At 39.0% G+C, this 24,419-nt stretch overlaps 1 protein-coding gene across 3 annotated transcripts in view; it reads right to left on the minus strand.

Annotated features, from left to right (window-relative positions):
• LOC114442187 (misshapen-like kinase 1) overlaps positions 1 to 24,419 on the minus strand; it is a 43,968-nt gene that overhangs the window by 14,084 nt on the left and 5,465 nt on the right. The window contains exons 3-20 of one of the 3 annotated variants that reach the window (XM_028415541.1): positions 22,592 to 22,648; positions 20,164 to 20,289; positions 19,921 to 20,031; positions 18,099 to 18,189; positions 17,781 to 17,911; positions 17,198 to 17,252; positions 17,005 to 17,083; positions 15,628 to 15,800; positions 12,423 to 12,495; positions 11,910 to 12,033; positions 11,499 to 11,615; positions 10,949 to 11,080; positions 6,942 to 7,007; positions 3,673 to 3,990; positions 2,715 to 2,849; positions 2,472 to 2,609; positions 1,054 to 1,118; positions 183 to 262 (exon numbers count right to left, since the gene is read on the minus strand). In XM_028415541.1, coding sequence (XP_028271342.1) covers positions 183 to 262; positions 1,054 to 1,118; positions 2,472 to 2,609; positions 2,715 to 2,849; positions 3,673 to 3,990; positions 6,942 to 7,007; positions 10,949 to 11,080; positions 11,499 to 11,615; positions 11,910 to 12,033; positions 12,423 to 12,495; positions 15,628 to 15,800; positions 17,005 to 17,083; positions 17,198 to 17,252; positions 17,781 to 17,911; positions 18,099 to 18,189; positions 19,921 to 20,031; positions 20,164 to 20,289; positions 22,592 to 22,648 — 2,071 coding nt within the window. Of the gene's footprint in view, positions 1 to 182; positions 263 to 1,053; positions 1,119 to 2,471; positions 2,610 to 2,714; positions 2,850 to 3,672; positions 3,991 to 6,941; positions 7,008 to 10,948; positions 11,084 to 11,498; positions 11,616 to 11,909; positions 12,034 to 12,422; positions 12,496 to 15,627; positions 15,801 to 17,004; positions 17,084 to 17,197; positions 17,253 to 17,780; positions 17,912 to 18,098; positions 18,190 to 19,920; positions 20,032 to 20,163; positions 20,290 to 22,591; positions 22,649 to 24,419 lie in introns of all 3 variants that reach the window. The other 2 variants (XM_028415540.1, XM_028415542.1) reach the window with 2 other exon arrangements.

The raw sequence follows: 24,419 nt of genomic DNA on the forward strand, positions 1-24,419 counted from the left end.
ACCTATGAAAAATTTTAAAATCATATTAACAAAATTTATGTAAAATTAAGCTCGTTGAGGAAAAATGATTCAATTTGTCCACATATTGACAAAGTTATGGCCAAAATAAACAGAAAAATTTCTCTCAGAGGACAAAAATGTCCCGAACAGTCCATGAGGGTTAAACATAAAAATGTAAAGACCTGGATGGTTGCTGCTTGGAGAAGAGATTCCATGAGACGCAGTCCTTCCACTTTTATCTGCTACAGACATTGGACTGCCACTAGATGGAGAGAGAGACACATCGTCAGACACATCAGATGGAGAGTTAAAAAACATTAGGATACAGTAAGAATGAGAACGAAGTGAATGGATGAGAAACATTATACACATCTACACTTTATGTCCTAATCCTGTGTATATCCTTCACGCTGCCACTGCAAAGACCCAATTTCCACACCATTATTTTCATTTAATCGAAAGCAATCATTCAAGCTAAACTAATCTGATCTACCCGTGACTGACTCTTCTTTAATGGTGTGCACCAATATGCAGGAGCTGGAGGGTCTCATAAACCTGCAAGATAAATAAGGCTCACTCGAGCTGAAAGGATAGCTTTGTTCACAGGGATGGTTACAATAGCAAAGATAACACATGTTATTCACATTTTACTTTGGACTAATGTTGTGTCTTCCTCTGTAATGTCTTGTGTGTAATTTAAGGAAAAACAGATGTATCTAATAAATCACAGCTAACCCTGCACATTTGCCTCTTTAGCCTACCAGTTCAGAAAGGAAAAGGGCAAGTGTGGATAGCCAGAGTGATAAGTAAGTGCAAAGTAAGCAGTAATATCTAAATAAGGAGCTGAAAGATGCTAGAAAAGGACCATAGAGACTTCATATTATGAGCTACTGCTAACCTCAGCCCTTAGGGGAACTGTAGGGTGCATCCACCAACCGATGCCAACTTACTTTATCTAGTTAATACTGGATGAAGTTAGTTGGCACAAACTACTTTCTACAAATGTATTGTTTACTGACACATCTTTTATGTATACAACTAGTATTGCTATACCTTGAGACAGCCCTTTTGTGTCCCAGCTCTCTGCAATAAAACTTGGAGGTAGTGCGCTCTGGGACCTGAAAGACACAAAAATGAAGTCAATTTAACAGTTTAAATAAAAACACAATGATCATAGACTCCTGGTGGTCTTGACTGTTTGCTTCATTTTGCATATAGAGCTCTTTACAAGAATCTTGCGTCTAGCCAAGCAGGTTTTCAGCTAATTATAGCTGAAACATTTATGTACAACAGTGCTGAGTAGAGCGTTATAAAAACTTTAATAACCCACACAGAGATATTTATTGCTGAAAATCTAATGAGACCATTTGGCATTGCTATTTCTTAACATTTCAGCGTTGCTCCTGTAAAACACATCAAAACTGAGCCCAAACGTTACATATCATCCGGCCCATTACTGACTCTTTTTGACAATGGTGCATTGATGCTTGTTTTTTTTTTCAACATTAGATTGTTCTGTAACTTTCAGCTCTGCAAACCAGCTGGCAATCTTATGACCTCTCATCTCCTGGGTCACGTGACACAGTCACAGAGAGGAAAACACACCCAGCAGAGCAGGAAGAAAGCTGTGGGAATACCTATCATCCTTCTGACAAGTTGCCCACATCCTGCATCTGGCTCCGCTAAACACAAAAGCACACACACACACACACACACACACACACAGTGAGACTGGTGTCTGTTACTTCCTGTCTGTGACTGCGGCACACACGTGTTTTTTTAAGAGCATTGCAGGTTATCATTTTGATTTCTGAAGTAAAAATCATATGTCTAGCTAAGTATTGGAAGTCATTTTCAGAGCCTCTTCATTGGTTTAAACGAGCTCCAGTCACCTTACAAAAGATAGTACTGAGTTATTAACTGCTCTATCAACTCCATATGGTCTCCTGTTGGTTCAACATAACACAGCAAAGAGACATATTTTTTGGACTCCCCTCCTTTCTCTGTTGTACTTATTAGTTGTTTTACCAACTCCATATGGTGTTCTGTTAGTAAACACACCTACCAGCATATTCTTTGTAAAACACAGGGGAGCAGAGTGTTCGTGGGGGAGAGCACATGAATGATGTGTTTGTGAGCATGTAAGGTGTGTTTGTGACAAAGATCGTAACAGATCTTGAGGTAAACATCTCTCAAACACACACACACACCTTCCCCAATCACAAACCCACAGAATACCAACCTTGTGATTTGAGCACCACTTCCTTAGTTAGGTATGACTAGAGAGAAAGAGGTTCGCACACAGTGCTGCAAGACATATCTTGTGACTGGCATGATAATAACTTCCTCTTTGGCTACCACACAAGCAAAATACACATCCGTTTAATTTACGCCTCATTTATGTCAGCCATTAAACCTGCTGGGGCTGTGACCTCATTTGTTTAAGAGCTAAAAGAACAGATGTTACTCACTTTAGGAGGAGCCTCAATGGGGTCCAAGAAGACGCTGTCGATTGGGGACAGGGGGGGAACCGGGGACAACGGAGAGATTGCCATATCTGACAGAGAGCTGCTGTGAGGGACATCGCGGCTTGAGCGAAGATTGGCATTCTGAGAAAAAAACAAATGCCTCATTTGTGATGTTTTAATATTCATTACTCAAATGATTAAAGTTCCATATTCATGTGTGACACACTGTGATACAATTGTGTATACCTGGGTAAAGTGTGCTCTCTGCATGGCTGGGGTACAAGGACTAGAGCTGCTTCCAGAGCCCAGCCTTGAGTGCATCTGGCTGGGTAGACCAGCAGCAAAAAGCAGCTTGGCTAAGTTTGATTCCTGGAAATCCATCTAAAACATAAAACAATCATAAGACTCATATCTGTCTACAGTATGTGAGACTGGGTTAATCCTTCATCCAGGCAGGTAGTCTGAATGAGGTTAGAATGGTTAGAAACTTTGATGAAGCAGTGTTAAAGACATTAACTGATGTTTTTATTTTATTGATTCAGTGCATTACTGAGGGATCTGTAGGACAACATTATTTTACAACTTGTTCACCTATTGCAGTGGTGTGACTTTGATCTGATAAGGGGTTAAGTGGGTCTAAAACCATTTTTTGAGAAGATTGTGAAGTCGAATATATAGACAGGGCTGATGCTACTTTTAAAATCAATGTATGTATTCTACAGAAATTTAAAATATGACTTTCTGAAAACCACACTGACTGAAGATACTTATTTCTGGGAATGACAAGTATGGTTTGCTTCCTGTTGATGTTCACTGCCTGGTTCAGTAATAGGAACAAATGGCAGATAGCTCACGATGTCACTGCATGATACCATCATAGCTTCAGAGAAAAAAAACGTGTTAGTGAATTTTTAGAGTTATCACACCTTCGTCAACAAACAGAAAAAACATTTCCGGTAGGATATTTAGAGATTTTGCTTCCTTTTAAGTGTTCTGTTTCAACATCCAATTTAAATTTGGGCTTGAGAACATGCAGGTGAAACGGACAAACCAAGTAGAAATAGAATAAACGTAATACTGACTAAGAAAAAAGTAAACTACAGAAAACTAAACTCAATGGCAGAGAAAGCAGAGCAGGAAGAAAAGACGGAGACGGTGCATAGGTGAGAGGAGGTGCTAGACGGCTAAAGAAGGCAGGCTTTACCACTGAATGCTGGCTGTTTGCAGTGCGGCTGGGCGAGTGAGCAGCAGCAGCAGCAGTGGCAGCTGTGTTCCCGCTATTAGCTGTTAGCTTCTGGACAGCTGCCACAGGCGTTTCTCTCTGCCTCTGCCTCTCTCTCTCCCTGTGTCTGTGGTCGTGCTGCAGTGACAGGAGCTGGGTTTGGTCCTTGGGCAGGGTGCGGTGGGATCTCCTGCCCGCTGAGGGCTGCTGATGCTGGGCCAGAGGCTGAGGCTTGGCTTGCGGCTGCAGCTGTGGCTGACAGCGCTGGGCTTTATGCTGAAGCAGCTGGTTTGGAGCTCTCTATGTAGCAAACACGAAAAGCACATATACAAACTGATGGAGCCTGGAAGTGTCTGTATGAAATAGGATATGATGTATGTATACATTTCTGTGATGTACTTGCTGCCTGTTCTTGACACACCCTGACTAAACCAGCGCCAGCTGGGGTAGGGTCCAGAGGCTTGTGAACTTCTCCTACTCCTGTAGCTAACGAACGGTTGTGTGCATACTGTGTGATACCTCTTAGATTAAAGTCGGTTACCAACTGGATATTGTTGTGCAAAGCAGACTTGTAAGTGCACAATAACAACACATATCTTATAAAAACTCATGATGAGTTAATTAAACTATCCAGAGCTTTAATCAAACTAATTAGTTAGTACTTGAAAGAGAAAAAATTGAAACAAACCACAGAAAATGTTATCACAACTTGTAGTACTAATTATTGCAACACAAGTCTATTTTGCGCATGTGTAACATGATCTAGTCAGAAATGTTTTTGTCCCAACAAAATGACACTCCCAGGCTCTAAAGAACTTGACAAGACAACCCAGTGAAATGACAGCAAAACCTCATAAAGCCAACACTGGATCATTAAGCTAGCTGTGACAAACACAAAAAAGCTGACTGAGTGTCTGGTGTACACAACACAGACAGACACACAAGTAAAAACATTCAGAAAACAGCCAAGTGCTTGGCAAAGAGGCTTGGACATATGACAGCATCTGGAGCTGACTCGCTGGCTTAGGAATCTGATTTGCAAGCACAACTTTCTCCAGAGGAAATGCAATAAAAACACAAATAAAGAAGCGCTACTGTCATCTACACATCCCACGGAGGATTCACTTTGGGTGACAGATGCTTCACTGAACATTTCATATAGGCTGGAAGATTAAATAAAAAAATGACTAATGACAGATTTTCCATATGTGATGTATTTATGTATATTGGTCATACTATAGCGTTGATTTAAGTTCGTGTAGATCAGCACCTACTGTAGAGATATGCTCTGTGAAGATGTGTCGAAGCAAGCCACATAAAAAACAAAGAAATGCATGCAATGTTTCAGAAATGCATGACATGTTATTGCAGTGCATTAACAGCAACCCCGTAAAATTTTTGTAAGGAGTATGGATGTTAACACAATCCAATTACCTGTGCAACACTGTCCTTCAAGGATTCTCAGTATAACACTGACTGAAAACTAGGGAAAATAAAAAGGATGCTGCTCAATAGAAGCCACCATTTGAATGCTATTTATTTGAGAATGAGGACAAACAAGAGACACAGAGTCAGAAGACTTGACACACTGTCCTTGTTCAACTAGACTACACTTTCTATGGCATTTCCATGGTCCCTGAGAACAAGGGATCATTAGAAAGCATTCAATACCAGCTATCTGCAATTCATAACCAAGCTCAACCACAAATTTTATTACAAATACAGTTTCGATTCACTTCTTGTAGTAGCTGACATGACCTATGCCCTGTGAACGTGTAAGGCCAAATAGGAACTAAGTTGGCTTAGAGATTTATAAAGTTTTAACAGATCTGTTTACAAAGCAAAACAATCTCCACAAAACCATCTCTATGTTTCCTATAACTACAGTATAGAAGTGTGGCACTCATTTGTTAAATGTATAGCTGAAACTGCCACCTGCACACTGTATGTAAGTGAGAACACTGAGAATCAACCAGCTTGAGCAACCAAAGCATGTCACTCACTGGATGTTAGAGTCAGATGAATTCATTATTTAATCAATCCACCGCACTACTGTTTAAATGAAAACATTTGTTTGCAGCTAAAAATAAGTTGTTAGATCCCAGTGAGGATGAGCATCTCTCTGAAAGTGCAGAGCCTCGAAATGATTAATTGTGTGATAACATTTCAAACAGAAAGTCTGCCAGCATCATGAAGGTCTTACAGAGCTTCAGATGTCTTTCTATGCTTAGAACAATTCACCAATGTTTACATGCACATGCTGAGCAACTACAATGGAAACTAAATATCACAACTCACCAAACAAGGGCATAAAACAACGTGTTCATTAAGTATCACTGCGCAGAGTAGAAGGATATTTACAGCAAAAAGATAATAATATGCAACAAAAAAATGATATGGTATTGTCCTGTCTCTTCCTGCATTGGTGTCCAGAGGTTTGTTTCTTTTCAAGAATCAACATGCTTTGAAAAAATATCAAGAGCTGCTCTCATTATCCCACAGAATGACAACAACATCAGGGCATGGAGACATGAGATGAGAGCAGACGGATGTGGGATTTGGGGCAGCAGTTAAGATAAGAAGAGAGCGTCTTTGAGCAAAAGAGAGGTGACACACAAAAAAAAACATGTTTTGCAAATTTATGTGTGAACCTCCGACTGAGATAAGATAGTAACAATTTGAAAGAAAAAAATACAGAGTAGTTAGAGAGAGATGATGGAACTGAAAGAGGCTCCATGCTGTGAAGTACTGAGGGAGGGATGGATGGAAAGAGGAAACAACTGAAGAGAGGAGAGAGAAAACATGCTGGGATCAGCAGAGACAGACGAAGAGAGAGAAATGTGGAGGAAAGGCTTTAAAACAAAAGCAGTGGCATGCTGTGATAAGGACGGGCTTAAAGGCTAGTCAAGAGCTAACACTACTGTCACAGTAGAGTCTATGTCAGTGTTGTCTCTGAGCCTTTGCTAGCGTCTAAACAGACGATGAATACAGAATCTCCTAGATCCTTTAAAAATGCAGACAGTTCATTTCAATGGGCATATTTTTTACCTTCTCTCACCTGGAAACTACCTAAAGATAGATACAACAGTAACAAACCACAGACTCACACACAGACCAAAAGCCATTAGCAGCATTAACAAACAGCACAGAGTAGGTATATTTCAAAAGAAACTCCTCCTGCTCTCACTCAAATGAAAAATGGAAGACTGACTGACAAGAACATGAAGAAAGACAGAGTGAAAGTTTCTTACCTGCGCTGATGAGGAGTCCAGAGGCCTCACTGACACATCACCACTCCGCTGCCTGCCTGCCTGCTCCTGTGTAAGACACACACATCTTTTGAACAGATAGCCACGTGGTTGAAGTGAGATATCAGCCACTGTTTTCCACCATTTTTTATACTGAAATTAAGTGTAACAACAAATTACATACTCATTGTGAACTCTAAAATGTAGTAAGAACTCTGCCACATTATTGTGTTTTTGTGAGTCTAAACAAAAACAGAAAAAGTACAGATACACACACACACAGGCTTACTTTAATTAGGGTACACTAAGGTCTTAAGGAGAATTCTGAGAGGTGGGAACTGAAATATTCAGCGTCTGCAAGATGGCATGGAGCTTTTAGCCAGCGCCCTCAACTCTAAATATTTCATTATGACCTCATTTTGAATTTCTTCTGGAAAGAGAAGTCTGGATGGCCCAAACTGGATTTTTTTTTTACATTTATAATGGTTAATTAAATTTAGTCTATACAAATATTTGCAGTAATTGCACCATTGGCTTTGTGTTTATTTAGCCCAGATCTAAAGGGTCACATTCAACAGAGCGTAGACTGAAAAAGCAGCTTAACTTGAGCGCCAAGCTTCAATGGTAAAGTATTGCCCTTTGAGCATCAATTCAAGGTGAGCATTCACAAAGACGCTTAAGATCCAGAACTGAAAATAAAGACAGATAATGGGTGGAAGTCACTTGAAAAATATCACAAATATCTCTTTACAACACAGAGGAATGTGGTCTGTATAAAATGTGGTCTAAAGAACTGCAGGTGAGAGATAAGATTACCAAGGTTCCCACTTTAGTCAGCCGACCACATCAGCTGCCTGACATTTATCAGTCACTATATGGTTTAGCATAGCCTGCTACTTATTGCCACTGAGCCGGTTCAGTTGGGTGTAAATGCTACTCTTTGACATGCTAACACACTAAGCAGGTACTTTTGTTTATCATGTTAAAGATTTTTGTTTTGCCAACATTTGCCAATTAGGTATGAACATAAGACAAAAGCTGATATTAATCATCTGGAAAACATCCCTCAGAATATCACAAGACATTTGTTGGAACCATACCCTTGTTACCTGTAGGGCTACAACGATTATTCGAGTACTCGAGTAATATTCGAGGGCAAAATGCATTGACAACTAATTTAGTATTCGATGACTTGTTGATGACGTTATTTAGACTGATTCTCTGGCTTGTGGCGCAGTGGGATGATCAGTGTTTTGGGTGCCAGAGACCCCGTGTTCAAAACCCAGGTGAGCCGTTTGTAGGTCGGCGCGGGACACACACACATGGTTTTGGCTCCGGGCATGTAGGCGGCCACGGATTGAAGCAAAGACAAAGCTGCGGTCCAAAAGTGGACGTCTACTATAGAAATAGTTATTAACTGCAGCCTTATTTATGGGAAAACCATGACATTTACGTGTGACCGATTACTCGCAAAAATAATCGTTGAGTAGTTGATTATCAAAATAGTCATTTGTTGCAACCCTAGTTACCCGTGACTGACCTGACCTGCATCCAGAACCATATTTCAACAACCAAAACTGAATGCAATCTGTATAGAGGAGCTAGGAAATAACAAGGACACACTCCACAGCAAGAGTTCTGTAACTGCACCCACTGGAGACACAACTTACAGCCACTTGACCGCTTCTCCATTTAAGCTGTCATCACCTCAGAAATACATCAATTGACGCAAGCCTAATCAATCTATGTGCAAATTGACTGGTAGGACCAGACGAGTTCCTCATGTGACAAAATACAAGACATCACATCACACACTCACTGAACCTGTCACATAATTAAATATGGATGCATTAAAACTTAATGAAGCATCCGATAGATCCATTACGCATGTTGAACTTAATGACTTTGAAGCAATCTGTGTAATCAGAATCTAATACGTACAGATAGCTCTCTGCCACACACACGCACACCAAATAGAAATATAATATAACTAGACAGATATTAACAGCAGTGAAATACATTATGGTCCACAGGAAGAAATCACAGCCTGTGACGTTAATATACATCAACTAAAATTCACTCATGTGTGGGATAGATTCATTAACAGTGCATTAAAATTAATGCCAAAAATGAATTTCTAAAATAGTAAAAAGATGCGTCTTTGTTTAAAAGTGAATGTAATTGGTAAAGACGCTTCACCCTGCCTCAGTGCACTTTGTCAAGTTATAGCTGCTTTGTGACTGCACGAAAGGTGATTAGTTATAATTTCTAACATATTATTGTGATGTTATACATTATATTTTAATCAAGTTATTAAAGAGTAACTTTGTGGAAGTAAAAGACCTTTTAACAAGAAAGAAGTAAAACAGAATTTCTGAAACTTCACACAAAACTTTAACAGTGCTGCGCATATACATGAACCTCCTCTTTAATGCATATTTTAGTCCTCAAGATGTCAATCCAGCCGTAAGTCCTGTCTGATGTAAAGCTTATAAAAACGTAGGCAGTTCTTGTTTTATAAATGTTTTACCATTGATGGAAATGTTTTTAACATTTAAATCTCACTGCCACTTTTCATAATTACACAGATCAACCAGGAGACGAAATGAGGAGAGAATGTTTTGATCACATTTGATGCTCCTGCATCGAATATGCATAGAACCTAACAAACACAGTTTTATTTTTTATTTTTTACCTGCATTTACCTGCCACAAGGTATTCCTTCTGACAGCTAATTATTGTTTTTAAGAGATACAGGCTTTATGTAACCTTGGTTAAATTATTACAATCTTAAGACATGAAATGGTTTATTCATTTGTATCCGAGGTCTAGCTGGTCATAAAGTTTCAACTCTTATGTCGGCTTGCATTATTCGTTAAAAACAGAGACATGCATTTGTTGGGAGGAAATTTTCGAAAGTAACGTCTCACTCTGCAGTTCTTCACTTTTGTTTCACCCTGACAGCCCTCATCAGACTCATTTCCAGCTCAGTAGGCAGCTGTTTTGGGCAAAAAGGCTCTGTTAAATGCACTGTAGACTGCTTATCTAGCATCAAACAGCTGTCAAAGTTTGTGGCTTGGTGATAAGCACAAAAAAAGTGACTTTGGAACTAGTTTCTTTGCCCTTTAAGACAGGGGCTGCAATTGGCCCACGGTCAGATTTTATATGGCCTGTGGCTTCTGTCTTAAAATGTGTTATTTTTGGATGTTTACATGATGTTCTGAGCAGACTATTGTCACCTTGCTGTCTGCGTCATCACGGTGCGTGGGCATTGGTGACAGCAAAGCAGAGGGCTCTGAAGGTGCACGACACCGGTTCAGCACTTTTGACACAATTCGCCACCAGACTAAACAAGCTTATGTATACAACCTGCTATCAGAGACTGCCCATGCTGTACAAGTGAAGTTCTCTGTCTTTTTACCGGCTTATCTCACACACTGCACAACTCCAAACTACCGTACTCTGCCGACTGCAGCACGTATCTGTTGTAAGGTGCGTCATTACGTCTTCCTGTCTCGTTGGCATGCACTGCAAACCTGTGTAAGCGTTAAATTAAACAAGACCCACTTGAGATCAGCACTAAATGACTCCAACCTATAAGAGTCTATAATAACTTGCCTGTTGCTCAATTATCACAATCACAGTTTCTGAATGTTGTAAATTTTGATAACTTGTATGTTCATCTGTTCATCTGAATGCTTACAAATTGTTTCTTTGTTTGCTGGTTGAAATAAAGTAATTAAATAACAGCATACGCATCTTTTTTTATTTAATATAATGTCATCAGGGACTGTTGGCCCTTGGAGACTTTTGCATTATCAAATCTGGCCCTCCCTGAAAAAATGTTTGGACACCCCAGCTCTAGGAACTTTTGATGATGAAAAAAAGGGGAATCATGTTGACTTGGAAAATGTCTTGACTGAAGTAAGCAGGGCTGGAGCAACAGACACCATTTGTAATCACATTTGAGGAAGCTCTAAGAAAGTACCAACACAAAGTCATAAGTTTACCTGTCTCCGGTCACTCCTTCTGTTCCTCTCATCCAGGAAGATTATGTTGTCATGGAGATCAGACTCCTCCCCAAGGAAGACTTCCTGCAGCTCGGCCCACTGGAAGGCACAGTCTGCCAGCTGCTGCCTCTGCTGCTGTTAACAGACAAGTGGAAGGGAATAAAATAAACAAGCAGATAAGTGTGTAGACAACATTAAAGGGGGCACACTGCACTTGTTCGTGAACATCACTTCATGATACCAGTCTGGATTCCCATTAAATATAAAAAAAGATCCTTCCAACATCTCTGTCCTTTTTCCCCTAATCATATGTCTGCAACAACCATTCAGGTTTGTAGTGCCTTAAGCTAGACCCTTTGCAAGATTTGTAGATGTGTAGTTAAAGAGCTCTAAAGATCTAAGGTCATCATTAGTTGTACTTGTGCATTAGAGCAGTTATAGTAAGTAATGATGTGACTCAGCAGGTGTTAGGTGGGACCAAGTGCTTCCTGAGAAGTGCAGTTAATGACCTGCCAAAACAGAGTGAATCCTGAGTATAAACAGAACTTACATCCTCTAACTTTTGCCGGTGCTCTTGCTGCTGTTGGATCCTTTTCTGTCTGTCAGCCAGTAACTGCTGCTTGTATCGTTCCTGCTCTGCCAACTGCTGCCTGTGCTGCTGTAAAGCCTGGAAATGAAAGAATATTCAGCACAGTTAAAAACATTTAAAATAAAACTTTGAAAACTGAAGGTACCCTACTAACTAAAGGTACATTATGTTTGGACTTTAACTCATATGAGGTAACTTCCTCATTTGCATTCTTTCTGTAAGAAATATTTGTAGTAGGGGACTGAAATTGCTTGAAATATTAAAAAAAAACCTGCTTCACTGAGCGTCACACTGAAGTGTGCTTGACTACTAATGCTCTACCAGCATTAAAGCTACATTAAGTAATCAGGGCTGGTACCAACCAAAACTGACCTGTTGTCTTTGTTGACCTCCTCCTCCTCCGTGACCTCCCTCTCTGTGTCCTTCGTGATCTTCAGTCTGCAAACGAAGAAACTCCCGCCGTAATGTCCATTCACCAGGAACGTTCACTATAGAGCTGAAAGTGAGCAAAAAAATGCTGCTAAGTGATAGGGCGGTGATAATGATAGGGCAGTGTGTGTATCATAGTACACTTGAGAAAAGCAAAAAAGCACAGTTACACAAGTACACACTTAAAGCTTATCCTGGGAGTCAGTGCTCAGTTCATAGTGCCATCTGCTGTTTGACATCCAGGGACACCAACAGAGAGGCTAGAAGCATCTGTCCATGGAAATTTAATGGTTTCTACAGTATGTATATCTCACAGTGATTTATAAGCAATTTTATTTATGTTTTTGAACACATACATAGGTATTATACAGTCTAACACCAGACTCTGTTTATCAGAATCAGAATCAGAAATACATATATACATACATATATAATGTGGACTGGTATGACCTTTACCTGGGTTCCCCTTCCTCTTCTGTGACTTCATCCTCCTCTTCCTCACTGCCACTGTACTCATACTCAGGACCCTCTGGGATAGACAGAAAAAGGAATGTTTAGAGTTATTTTCTTGGTTTTCAGTAGAGCTAATACTAGATCTTTACAACAACTTTTTGGGAGTAGAATATGTCCATATTAACATATCATTGGCCAATATTAATGTGTTTATCTATGCTGCCTGTCACAGAAGTTGTTATAGTTAAATGAAAAATCAAACATGTCGGGGTCACTGTGAAACCATGTGCACAATATTTCAGAAAGTGGATAGTGACCAATAACTTGTTTTTTTGTTTGTTTTTTAAATATAATTATATATATATAATTATATTTAAAAAATAATATATATAAAAAATAAAATATATCTATATATATATATATATATATATATATATATATATATATATATATATATATATATATATATATATATATATATATATATATATATATATATATATATATAGATATAGATATATTTTAAAATAAATATTCAGACTGGTAATTCAGAGTGGATATATGCATTAATAACACCAGCTGTAATAGTGTTACAGTGTTAACACCAGCAGCTGTGCCATGTGTGAGGTCAGCAGGTTATCCACCGTCAAATGACGCTTTCATTGTTGTCAGAAATGAGCTGTGGTCATGGGTGGTGCTTGGGGTGAACGCCTGTGATGTGTCAGCACTCGGGTGGGAGTTCTCATGTGTGGTTCAGGGTTTCTGAACCAGCCAATGTTTCGTTAAAAATTCCTCCATGCCTGCCATCTCGGTCCTTCATCATCTACCGCTGCAAGTAGCAATTTTGTCATTATCAAAGCCACACAAAAGTGTAGTCTGGGCAATCTTGTTCAACAAGAAAGTAAACTGCAATCCTTTTTTTGTGGAAGGCAAATGGAATCCAGTGTAATCACGTAAGGTTTCCCTCTATTACATACACCTACTACCAAGGAGCCCATAACACATGTATGCATTAAAATTAAAAATGATAAATCTGATCCACCAAATGTCCTAAGTTACATGTAAGTGTGCCTGATCGATACACTAAAAAACAACCCAACACTGTTCCAACACACCATGAAGACAGACCCAGCCAGCACAGAGTAACATTTGGCCAACACATGCTGTAAAAAAGGTCAAACTAACTTGGACATTAACTTGACACACCATATGTTGCCATTAATAAGCTAAGAGGTAACTTGACACAGGTGTGTTTGTTCAAAGCAGAGAGAAGCAGGAAGACTGACAAACTACGAAAGAAATCCTGCCTAAGTTACAGTGATGTCATGTTTGTAATGTTTTGGCTTGTGTTATATCTTCTTGAGCCAATGCTGCAGAAGAGAAACTGAGAGTTAATGTGTACTTTGTGGACTGAAAGTAGGGCACATTTTTAATTTTCTTTTTGGAGTGATTCCTCTTCCACAACATAGACCATCTTTGTCCAAACTACACTCTTGGGTATGCTGAAAATGACACATCCCTTTTGCATCATGTCCGGACCATTGCTATTTCTCTCCTTTTTTTGTCTGCAGCATTGCATTTTTCCCACACACACTAACATTACAATCATTTCATTACTATGTAGGATAATAAGGAGAGAACAAACACAAATCTGCTCTTCAACACATTGCATGCACATATACATAACACATACAGCATGTACAAAGTCTACCAGTCATTAGCGTGTTTTTATAAGCTAACAGAAGATTAGAACCAGATGGTCATTCTGTTTCCTCCTTCCTTCCCCTCAGCGTCTCTGCCCCTGATCTGTTTCTGTTTCTCTCTCTCTTTCCTTGAATCACTCTCTTTCTTTCAGTTTTACAAATGAAGAAGAAAAACCCCAACAGACAAGATGATGATTTCTGCTTGAGTATCATCATGAGAACAAAAGAAGAGCCAAGTCATAAATATCTGTCTCCTCCTCTTCTCCCAGGCTGTTTCTCTGCACTTATTGGCATCACACATTGAGCAAATGGAGAGTAAGGATGAGAATAAATTATTTTCACACTCTCTGTCCACTCCCCTCCCTGTCCACATTCCTAATTTGATGTCTTTTGTCTGCCTTCATCCCTCAAATTCCCGTCTTCCTCACTTAATTTCTGTGTCTGTTGTGTAGAGAGAATGGTGCAGAAAAGGAAATAAAAGGTCAGCCATGTACTTCCTTTTGGTCCGACCTAAGATTCTGGCTCTTTCACTCCACGCCCTGTTTAACTTAAATCAAACATGCTACATGAATTTATATCCACATATATTTAAAAAAATGCAGAACTAAATCAGTGTTTCTACCATTAAGCTGGACTAGCAATGTCAGAAAGACCATAAAAATGATTTAAGATACAGTACAGTGTAATATTTGCAAAAAGTAAATCATAACCAAAAGAAATATTTCCATAAACAGCATGCTATAAATTAGCAGAAGTGCAGTGTTTGTGACAGCCTGAGCAAAACAGCTGCTGTGCTGTCAGAGCAGCTGGTACACTCTCTCAGCTCAAGTGTGTAAAAGCGGTGGTTCTATTCCAACAAAACTGGGCTGAAAACCAGATAATGCAGGATATTTGTGAAACACAATGGAAAAATCATTCTGGCATAAGCCAGTAATTTGTGAAAATTCTCTGAAATTCTTTTAGAATTTATCACATCCCAGACACAACAACAATGGCAACAGTGTAGTGCAGAGATGCCTAGGATCATCTAGGGTGAATGTTCTACACTCTTCACTATGGAAAAAAATGCCCACTGAGCTGCTAATTGATCTTGAGGAAGAGGTAGCAGTGTGTGAGTGCCACATCAGGACAATAGGACGTCTTACATTTCACATTGTTGGAGGGCAGCCATCACCTCTGTGGACTCTCATAAAGTGCTGACTTAAGAGTTGTCTATTCCTCCAAAAACTGAAATACTATAAATGTTAATGACTTTATATTATCGCCATAATCACTCAAGTTAGACAGCACATGCATATAATGAGAGCTGTGTAAATTATCTTATATCTCAGTCACACATTGATTAATCACTCCTCAAACATGTTATCATGTCTTTTCATCTAGCCCTAAAACAAAATAAGCAGTACAAGTTCTCACCACCATCACTGTAAGTCACTATGAACATAGAAGCTGAAGAATTAATCTTAACTGATTAATTCCTGGCACATGTATCCACTTCTCCTTACCTTTCTCTCGTTTCTTCCTGGTTCTATCCAGGTGATCTTTGAGCATGATCCGAACTTGTCTCTCGTTAGCCAGGTCTCTGATGAAGGCGTGCCTCAGCAGGGTGTCTGTGGTGGGTCTATGCAGATGGTTCTTGACCAAGCAACCGTCAATGAATGACAAGAAACGCTTCGACCTAGAACACACAGTAAGGAGGGCAGAGAGAAGAAATAGTTAGCACTCATGTAACTTCATATATAAACTATTGTGAGCTTTTAAATTGCTTTTGACAATAAGCAACCTTTTCTTCTTGCTTGCTTCTTGCCACTTTAACATGAGTAAATGCAAAGCAGGATCACAAACCAAACTTCTATTACTTTAGAGTTGTGAAAATCGCCATCATAATTTTAAACTGTGTTTCTTTCTTTACCTCTTTTCTTTTTTTAGTCATCTATGCAGAAGGTTATAATAATCTTATACTGACAAAAGGGAAGAGCCTCAACTGAGCAGCAATTTCACACATATGTAATCCACGAACAAACTAATCATCTGGCATCTGGTGCACACCAGCTGAAGAACTGAAAGTATTATTATTAGTATTATTGATATAGATAATGTTAATCACATGAACAAACAACCAATCAGATACCATAAGTGGTGACAAATCTGTGCTGTAACTCACCTGGAGTGCCCAAGCTACAAAGCAAAGTCCTATCCAAAATGTGCAGTTTGTGTTGAGGTTTAGAGGCAGTATCAACATAAAACAATATTCCTAGAGTCGGAGAGGTGTGCTGTGTGTACCATGAATTGGAAGAAAAAGGGGAGGAGTATGTGTTTACTTCTTCATTTTGACGCCTTAAGGAGGCCTGGAGGTAAAAGCATGGGAACACACTGCACCGTGAAACCAGTGAATCTATAAAAAGCTGTGCTATGAACTAACGTTTCTGATTACATTAATACTGAATGAAAGACAGCATGAGTTCAATGAAGAGGTCAATCTGAAGAGCTTATCTATTATACATGGGACAGAAGGAGACAGGGAGAGTGAAAGAGGGATGGAGGATGACAATCAAACACTAGTTGAGATTAACATTAAGACTGCAACTGCCAAAATTCTAATTATACTAAGATATAAATTCATTAATCAATAAATAAATCGTCCTGTACCATTTTTTTATTTTACTTATCATAACATGTCCAAACATACCCATGACTTTGAGCAGTAGCATTAGGAAAGAGCACAGGAAATAATTTTGTCTGAAGGTTTGATGCATGAAACCCACAACAAAGACCACTTAAGAAAGTCCCATTTACACACCAGAAAACCTAAACACTGCTGTCTGCATCCTGTTGTATGTGTGTTTGTGTTTGTGTGTGAGAAACTGTGTTCACAGCTGTACCATTTCTTTGATTTAAGTTTGGGTGGAGGGTTTCGAGGAATCAAAAACAGTGCTCTCATTGGATGCATGTCACACAGAGCTATGGACGGGGACAGAGAGAGAGAGAGAGAGACAGAGAAAGAAAAATAGAGACGAGTTAATAAACAGCACAAAACGAACATAGGATATGCAGTTTGTTTGCATTTTAACTTACGAGGGGCTCCTTCAGCCATCTCTAAAGCCGTGATGCCTAAAGACCAGAGGTCACTCTAAGAACAAAGAGAAACAACTGATTAAAGCAGGATCAACTTGAGAGCTGGCAGACTTTCAGCCACGTTTTTCATCCATCTCACATGAATCTGACAGAACAGGTATCATTTGCTACATGTGTACAATTGCACACAGATTGAATAAGTGACACTTGAAGTCTATTTTCCTGTTATATATAAATAACAAAAGTGACTCTGATCAAAGTCAAAATTTGGCAGCCTGCACTCCGCATTGTGCCTGAACGCATCCTGTGTTAACACATTGTAAACACATCACACACGCCAACATGACTGCTGCTTCAGTCACCCATGCTGCTTTTGTTACATTGCCTGTGTAGATATTGTATAATTGTAAACAATCCAATTACAGCTGGGTGTTGTCCAGGTATGAGAAGCTTGATATGACAAGAATAAATTGGATATCAGCTGGAACTACTTTACTTTTCGCTGAACTTTTGCAACTTTTAAGTCTTAAAAGAGGCCCTAAAATATGTAAACACATATGTTTATTTTTGTGTAGTTAAGTACCCTGTAGTCATATGTGGCTTCAGGGTTCTCATCACAAGCAATAACCTCCGGAGCCATCCAATAGGGAGTACCGATGAAAGTGTTTCTCCGCCCGATCGTTTTATCCAGCTGAGCCGACACTCCAAAGTCAACTGAAAGAAAAAGTATAGGACAAGTTCATGTATGAAAACAACCACAACCATTGCTTCTTTATGAAGTGTTTTTGTGGCTGTGTGATTTATACATATGTGCATGACTGTGTGATTGTTCTGCAGTTGTGCCTGAGGTTATGCGCTTGTGCTTGTAAGAAACCACAGTGCTTGTGTCAATGTGTCATACCCAGCTTGACTTCAGCATTCTCTGTGAGCAGAACATTTTGTCCCTTAATGTCTCGGTGAATCACATGATGGGAGTGAAGATGGGAAAGACCCTGGAAGACAAATATGCTCACATAGTCAGATGACCGCCATCACTATAAATATAAATGGCAAACATTGCCTTCACAGAGTAGTTGCATCATGAGACCACTCTGAAGGAATATGAATAGAGTGAACTGCCTTTCCTTTCCAACGCAGCTCTATATATTCTTGCTTCAGGTGATAGAGTGGCCTAGTAGCACAGGCTTCCAATCAGTAACAGTTTCAGTCTCTGTGTGTGTGTGTGTGTGCGTGCGCACCACAGTGTGTGTTTGTACTCTCGCTTCTTCAAAGGAGGTTAAATAAACAAAGGAAGTGAGTCCTATTTCAGACAATGACTTCACCGTGGTGTCTGTGTGTTTGTGTGTATGCAATGATGTTAAAACAATGGGGAGACAGCATGGCTGACAGCAGCGAGGAAAACACTGGCGACAGTCCAGAACTCTTTGTCTCTCATGTTTTTTACTACAAAAAAAATCAGCTCAATTCCAGTTTTGTCTGTGACAAGGACAGAACTAACCAGACATAAGTTAATATGCTGCTTGTGTGTATGGAAATTTGTTAGTAGAGCAACAAACACAAACACTACCACAGAACGTCCCGCAGTCTTTCTCAGGACCTTGTGATCTCTCATAATGATAACCATAACATCTTACAGACGTGTGTTTTAAGCTGGCCTTTCAAGTATATAAATGAAAAAATAAATCGATTATTGCCTTTGAGTCGCAAAGGGAAAACATGAGAGAGAAGAAATCCCTAAACATAAAGAAGTATTAGTGTCAGTCTTTGATGTTTTGGCAAAAAAAAAATCACTGAGAGCAGCAACATGTTTGTTCTACAACCGCAGTAACTGATTTAGCCTTCAGTTTGCATCCACAAGCAATTAGATCTTTGTTTTCACCTACACTAAAATTGACCTTTATGATAAGACCTCAAAGGAAATTCACATGTGATCCTTTATTTATGTTGTTTGCATTTGCTTATTGAGGGGTCTGAACTGCTAGGTCACATCAAGCAAAGTTTCAGTGTGGCAAACAAAGCGCTGCACATTATGAGGAAAAGCTGTGACACTGGTTGATATGATGCAGAGAGTATGACACGGAAATAAATATTAGCTTGCCATTCTGATTCCACTTGTGTCCAGGCCCTATCTGATAGGTCAAATGTCCAGTGAGGATGTCCAGGAGAAAATGATAGAAGTGTTTTAGGTGTTCACCTTTTATCGCATATTTTCCATACACAGTCAGCAAAAATCATCTAGCAATGTGTTCACTATTAATTGCTAACTAGTTAGTTTGTAGGAGTGATTGAGAGACTGTTCATTTAAATACTTGTCATATAAGTTACATAGTGGGTAGATAGGTCTTTTTAAAAGCACTTCTATGAGTTAATTTATTAAAAGAATCTGCTTGAATAGGTGCTAAATGTGAATGACGAACTTATTGTCTAATTATTGTCAATATTCAGCTGATTGATTGATATGATTGAGCTTGTCATACTGTATAATTCAATGCTATGGTCAGTGGAAGCTAAAGATTTTACTTTCTATAACCCCGAAACAACATTCAGGAGCTTTAATGAGGAATAAATGGTAGTGTTTTTTGAATGAATATATAAATTCATCTCCTAAAAGTGGCAGTGACCATACTATTCAACATACATATTACTTTTTAGCTGCATCCTATGTTGAGTGCTGTGCTTATCTGTGTGTGTGTTTTTGTTTAGTTTTTTTACATTGACCTTACCCTGAGAACCTCTCGGCAGATGTAAGCAATCCAGTCTTCTTTCAAACAATTTCCTTTAGTCTTCTTTACTAAGTCTGTCACAGAGCCAGCTCCGCAGTACTCCATCACTAACTACAGGGGCAAAAAAGAGAGATGTGAATTACACACACACACACACACGCTGGCAAAAGTTAGCCTGACTGTCTATAAAATGGTAGAAACAATTATATAAACAAAGTAATAAAAAAATATTAGTTTACAGACCCAGAGTTGGTGGTCCTGTCCAGCAGGGCCTTTCTTAATAAAGGCACCGTAGTATGTAGCAATGTTTCTGTGGTGGGAATAACTTTTCAACATGTTGATCTCTAGCTTTATCTCCTCTTCTTCCTCCTAAACACAAGAGGAGACACATTAATAACCAAACTAGCTACAAACACAGCTGATACATATATTATTACAATGCAACAGACGTTTTTCTTTTTAAATTATGAAAGGCAGCACAGAGCAGTGTAATGTTCCTCTAATGGGAGAACTCTGACCTTACTTTGAAATGTAATAGGACTTTTTTTAATCCTTTTAATTTTTAGGTTCATGTTAGAAGGGGTAATGCTGGTTGTATTTTTTTTATTAAAAGATTCCATGCAACACAAACAAGTAAATATCCTGACAGATTACACTAATACTCACCATGCCAACTTAAGTCAGTTGCTGTTATGAGACGCAAGGACAAAAAGGGAGAGCTGAGGAACCAGAGTGATGTGCTTTCTGTTTTCTTACTATAAATCCCGGAACTGACTTTTGACTTCTCCAATTCACTGAACCCCTAAATCTACAGTGGACTCTGAAGGAGAGCAGAGGAGAAGAGGAGGGTTGAAGGATGAGTAGCGGTGGAGCTGGAGAAGGGGGGGGGGGCTGTGGTTGTTAATCAGAAAAGAGGAAACAACCCAGAGATTCTCTCACTTACTGCCCTCCTTTAAATCTCCACAGGGCAGGATGGGAGAAATGACAAGGCAGACTTTGAACTTTCACCTCCATCTGAAACACAAAGCCTCCTCCTGCCTTCTCCTCACACACACACACACACACACACACACTCAGTGTGTGTGTGTCTGTGTAAGAAGGCAGAAAATAGCCAAGCATTTCCTTCTAAAGAGTTTGTCTAGAACTGAGAAGTCGTATCAACAGCAAAAAAACCAGGAAGTGCAGATATCTAAATTTGTAATTCTGACATTATATATCCTGTATAGGTACTGCTAGTTGCTAGTAGAGTGTTAGAGGTGTAGTCTGTAAACCAGCTCCAGTCTGTATAAGCTCCGCCAAACCTCTGGAATTCAAAACATTTTTTCATCCTCAAATTGATTTACAGTACATTGTATATTACAAAAGAATTATGTTTAAAGTGAACAGAAGTTTAATATCACAAAAAGATGTTTGAATCCAATAAAAAATAAAAACAGAATGATTGAAGAATCTCTGAGAACCGCATTTCTTAAATTCAATTTTGTCAAGCTACCACTATATTAATGTAGGTTCCTGTCTGATCCGTGTTGTATGAGGAGACTGTTAGGTGAATTGTGAAAGTTTCATTTCTTCATTGGTCTGAATAAGAGGAGAGACAATTGAGTTACGAAAGGAGTAAGACAGTGTACATTTGGTCATTTTGTCTAATAATGAATTTTAAAACCTTTTCACAAGTGCAAACATTTGCAAAAAGGCTGCAATATTATTTCCACTCTTTCCCAGGCAAACTGTTTAAAAGGAATACATCCATCAAATAATATCTTGTGCTTTGCCTTTTATGGGTCAGGATACTGTTTCTCAAAAGAAAACAGCTGGAACACTACAACAACAGAACAAGAGATGAAGACTCAGATATTCTGTAAACACTTCCTGGTGTCTGGAAACCAAGTAATATTACTCATTGCTGAGTAACATTGGTGAATAATGACCCTTAATCACAATGATTCACCACATATTTGCACATAAATGAGAGAACAGGCAGACTGAATCCCAAACTACATACTGTACGCAGTTGATTGGGCATATAGTAGGCTGCTAAGAGACATATTGTGATAATGACGCTCCTCCAGACTTTCCTCCAGAAGTCTGGACCTGGTGTGATCATCACATCCATATTGTTTTCAATTACTATTTGAAACTACAAGAAGCTTCTTTATCACTTTCTCAACTACCATGGTGACAACCTGCATATATTATATGTACTTATTCCCATGCTTTACCAGTCGCAACGTTGCTTTAAAATAACGTTTCTCCTGTAAGGATGGGCCGTCATGACTAAACACACCCCCCTCTGGTGTTCTAAAATTGTTACATTTCTACACAATTACGTGAAATAAGTGTGCTAGAAAATATTGTAAGGCCGAGCCTACAAAAACATCATTGTTTTGTGAAAGACTTTGTAAGTACTGGAAAAAAACAGTGACACTATGTCTCGTACAATATATGCTGGGTAATTGACAGCACTGAGGTGAACACATGTGAAAAATACTCCCAGAAGTCAAAAATCGGTGCAATGTTACCTCTACCTCATTCTCAAATGTTTGTTTTTGTTGCTTTGCAGGGTGTTTGCGTTAGAAAACTAGATCTCTAAATGCCAAAAGTGAGGGACAGAAGAGGAAAGAAAAAAAAACTCAGAATGGAGGCAGGAAGAAAAAATGTGCCATGTATTTACCTCTGTGACCTCCATGACTTTGATAGCTGCCAGTTGACCTGTCTTGACATGACGTCCCTGGTGGTGAAAAAAGAACATTAACAGAATATTTATATGTATATAAGTACAAACTTTATGCCCACACGCTCTGTCAGTATTTTACACCCACACATCTTTTTGAGTGAATACTTGGCACTGTAATATAATTATCAATACTCATGGACAGGGGCTATGTCTACCTTTCATTTTCTCATGAGAAGCACAGTCACAAAAAGAACAAGACATAATGCAAGATGAGACGGGAGGGGGTGAGCCAGCAAAGGGGACCAGAGCTGTAAGGTGCAGTCAGGTGAAAAGAGGAAAATTGAAAACCTTGTCATGAGTCAGAAAGCTGACAAGATACCAGAGTAGCTGCTCTACAAGCCTTTAAGCTGTGATGTATAACAGGCTAGTGAGTGTGTGCGTGTGTCTATGAAATAAGACCAGAGGGCATGAAGAGAAACACCATGAGATGAATGGAGAGGTTGAATATAACACTTCATTTGAAATACAGTACATGTGCCACTTTATGTTTCATATTCTCTGCACATTTAACATTTTAATAATAATAGTAATATTGTATTACAAGCATATTTTTACTATTGCATATTTTGTAGACGTGGGAAGGTATTGAAAGTTGAATGTCATAATGAACCATTTCAACATCAGCAAATGCTTCAGAAACTCAAAGAATTCAACAGCTGGATAAAGGCCACATATCAGTTGGGCCAGGTTCTTTGTATAGTTATGGTGCAAGACCTATCATAAAAAAGCATCAACAAAGTATGATTTACAGGGTAATGTATAGTTTTTTAAAATCATTTTCTGTTTATATTTTGTGTTCATTATCTTTATTGCTTTAGACAGCGAGACATTGAGACAGAGTAACACAAAAGGTTTTGCAGCTGCAAACTTGAGGTGTCCGATAATGTGGACACTCACAAGTAAGTGAACACAGGAATCTTTCCTGTCGTCAGGCCGAGGGACCTGATATACACCCTGAATAATTTGGACCAAAATGTTTAATTTGTGTACTTTTCTTAACATATTGGATTGTACTGGTAGTAAGCAAAATGAAAATACAGAGAAGACCAACTGAAGACATGCATAACATTGTTCATTGCACCAATATAATAAGACAATTTAACTTTCATGACCAGCAGCTATGAAACAGAAGCACACAGATGTTCTCATATAAATAGTTCTATATTAAATATGAGTTGTACAGTACAAGGATCACTGACCCCTCTGGAATCTGTCTGCAAGTAGAAGACATTGTCTTCGTAATTGCAAAGAATTGTGGCATACAAACAGCGACTGCCCTGACTGTGATAAATAAGGAAATGGCCTTCCTGTCTCTCAGAACATTTCACATTTGTTAGATGGTGGCAACAAGCAGGCACCATCTAACAAATGCGAAATGTTCTTCTTTCAACTGAGCTACAATCCCGCCTTGCACACAGCTGAAGGGCTCTCAGCTCACCACTAGAATTACTTGGAGAAAGCTTGTGTACATTCTGACACTGAAGTCCAATGAATTACATACACACGTTATGATGTAATGTGATAGGCATCACATACACAAATAGATTCTGATACAAATGCCTTGTCAGATTTACTCATACACACACTCACAGTACAGCACACTGTGGCAGTATATGGGGACACTGCAAATACTGTGTCAGTGAAAAGGTTACTATAATATATTCATGCATATGCTAATTAGTTACAAGAGAGACATTTATAAAGCAGACAGCACAGGGAAAAATGAGAGAAGCACACCCCTCTCTCTATGTAAATCTCTGTCTGT

The sequence above is a fragment of the Parambassis ranga genome, chromosome 10 (genome assembly GCF_900634625.1).
Source record: "Parambassis ranga chromosome 10, fParRan2.1, whole genome shotgun sequence".
In the NCBI taxonomy this organism is placed as follows: domain Eukaryota; kingdom Metazoa; phylum Chordata; class Actinopteri; family Ambassidae; genus Parambassis; species Parambassis ranga.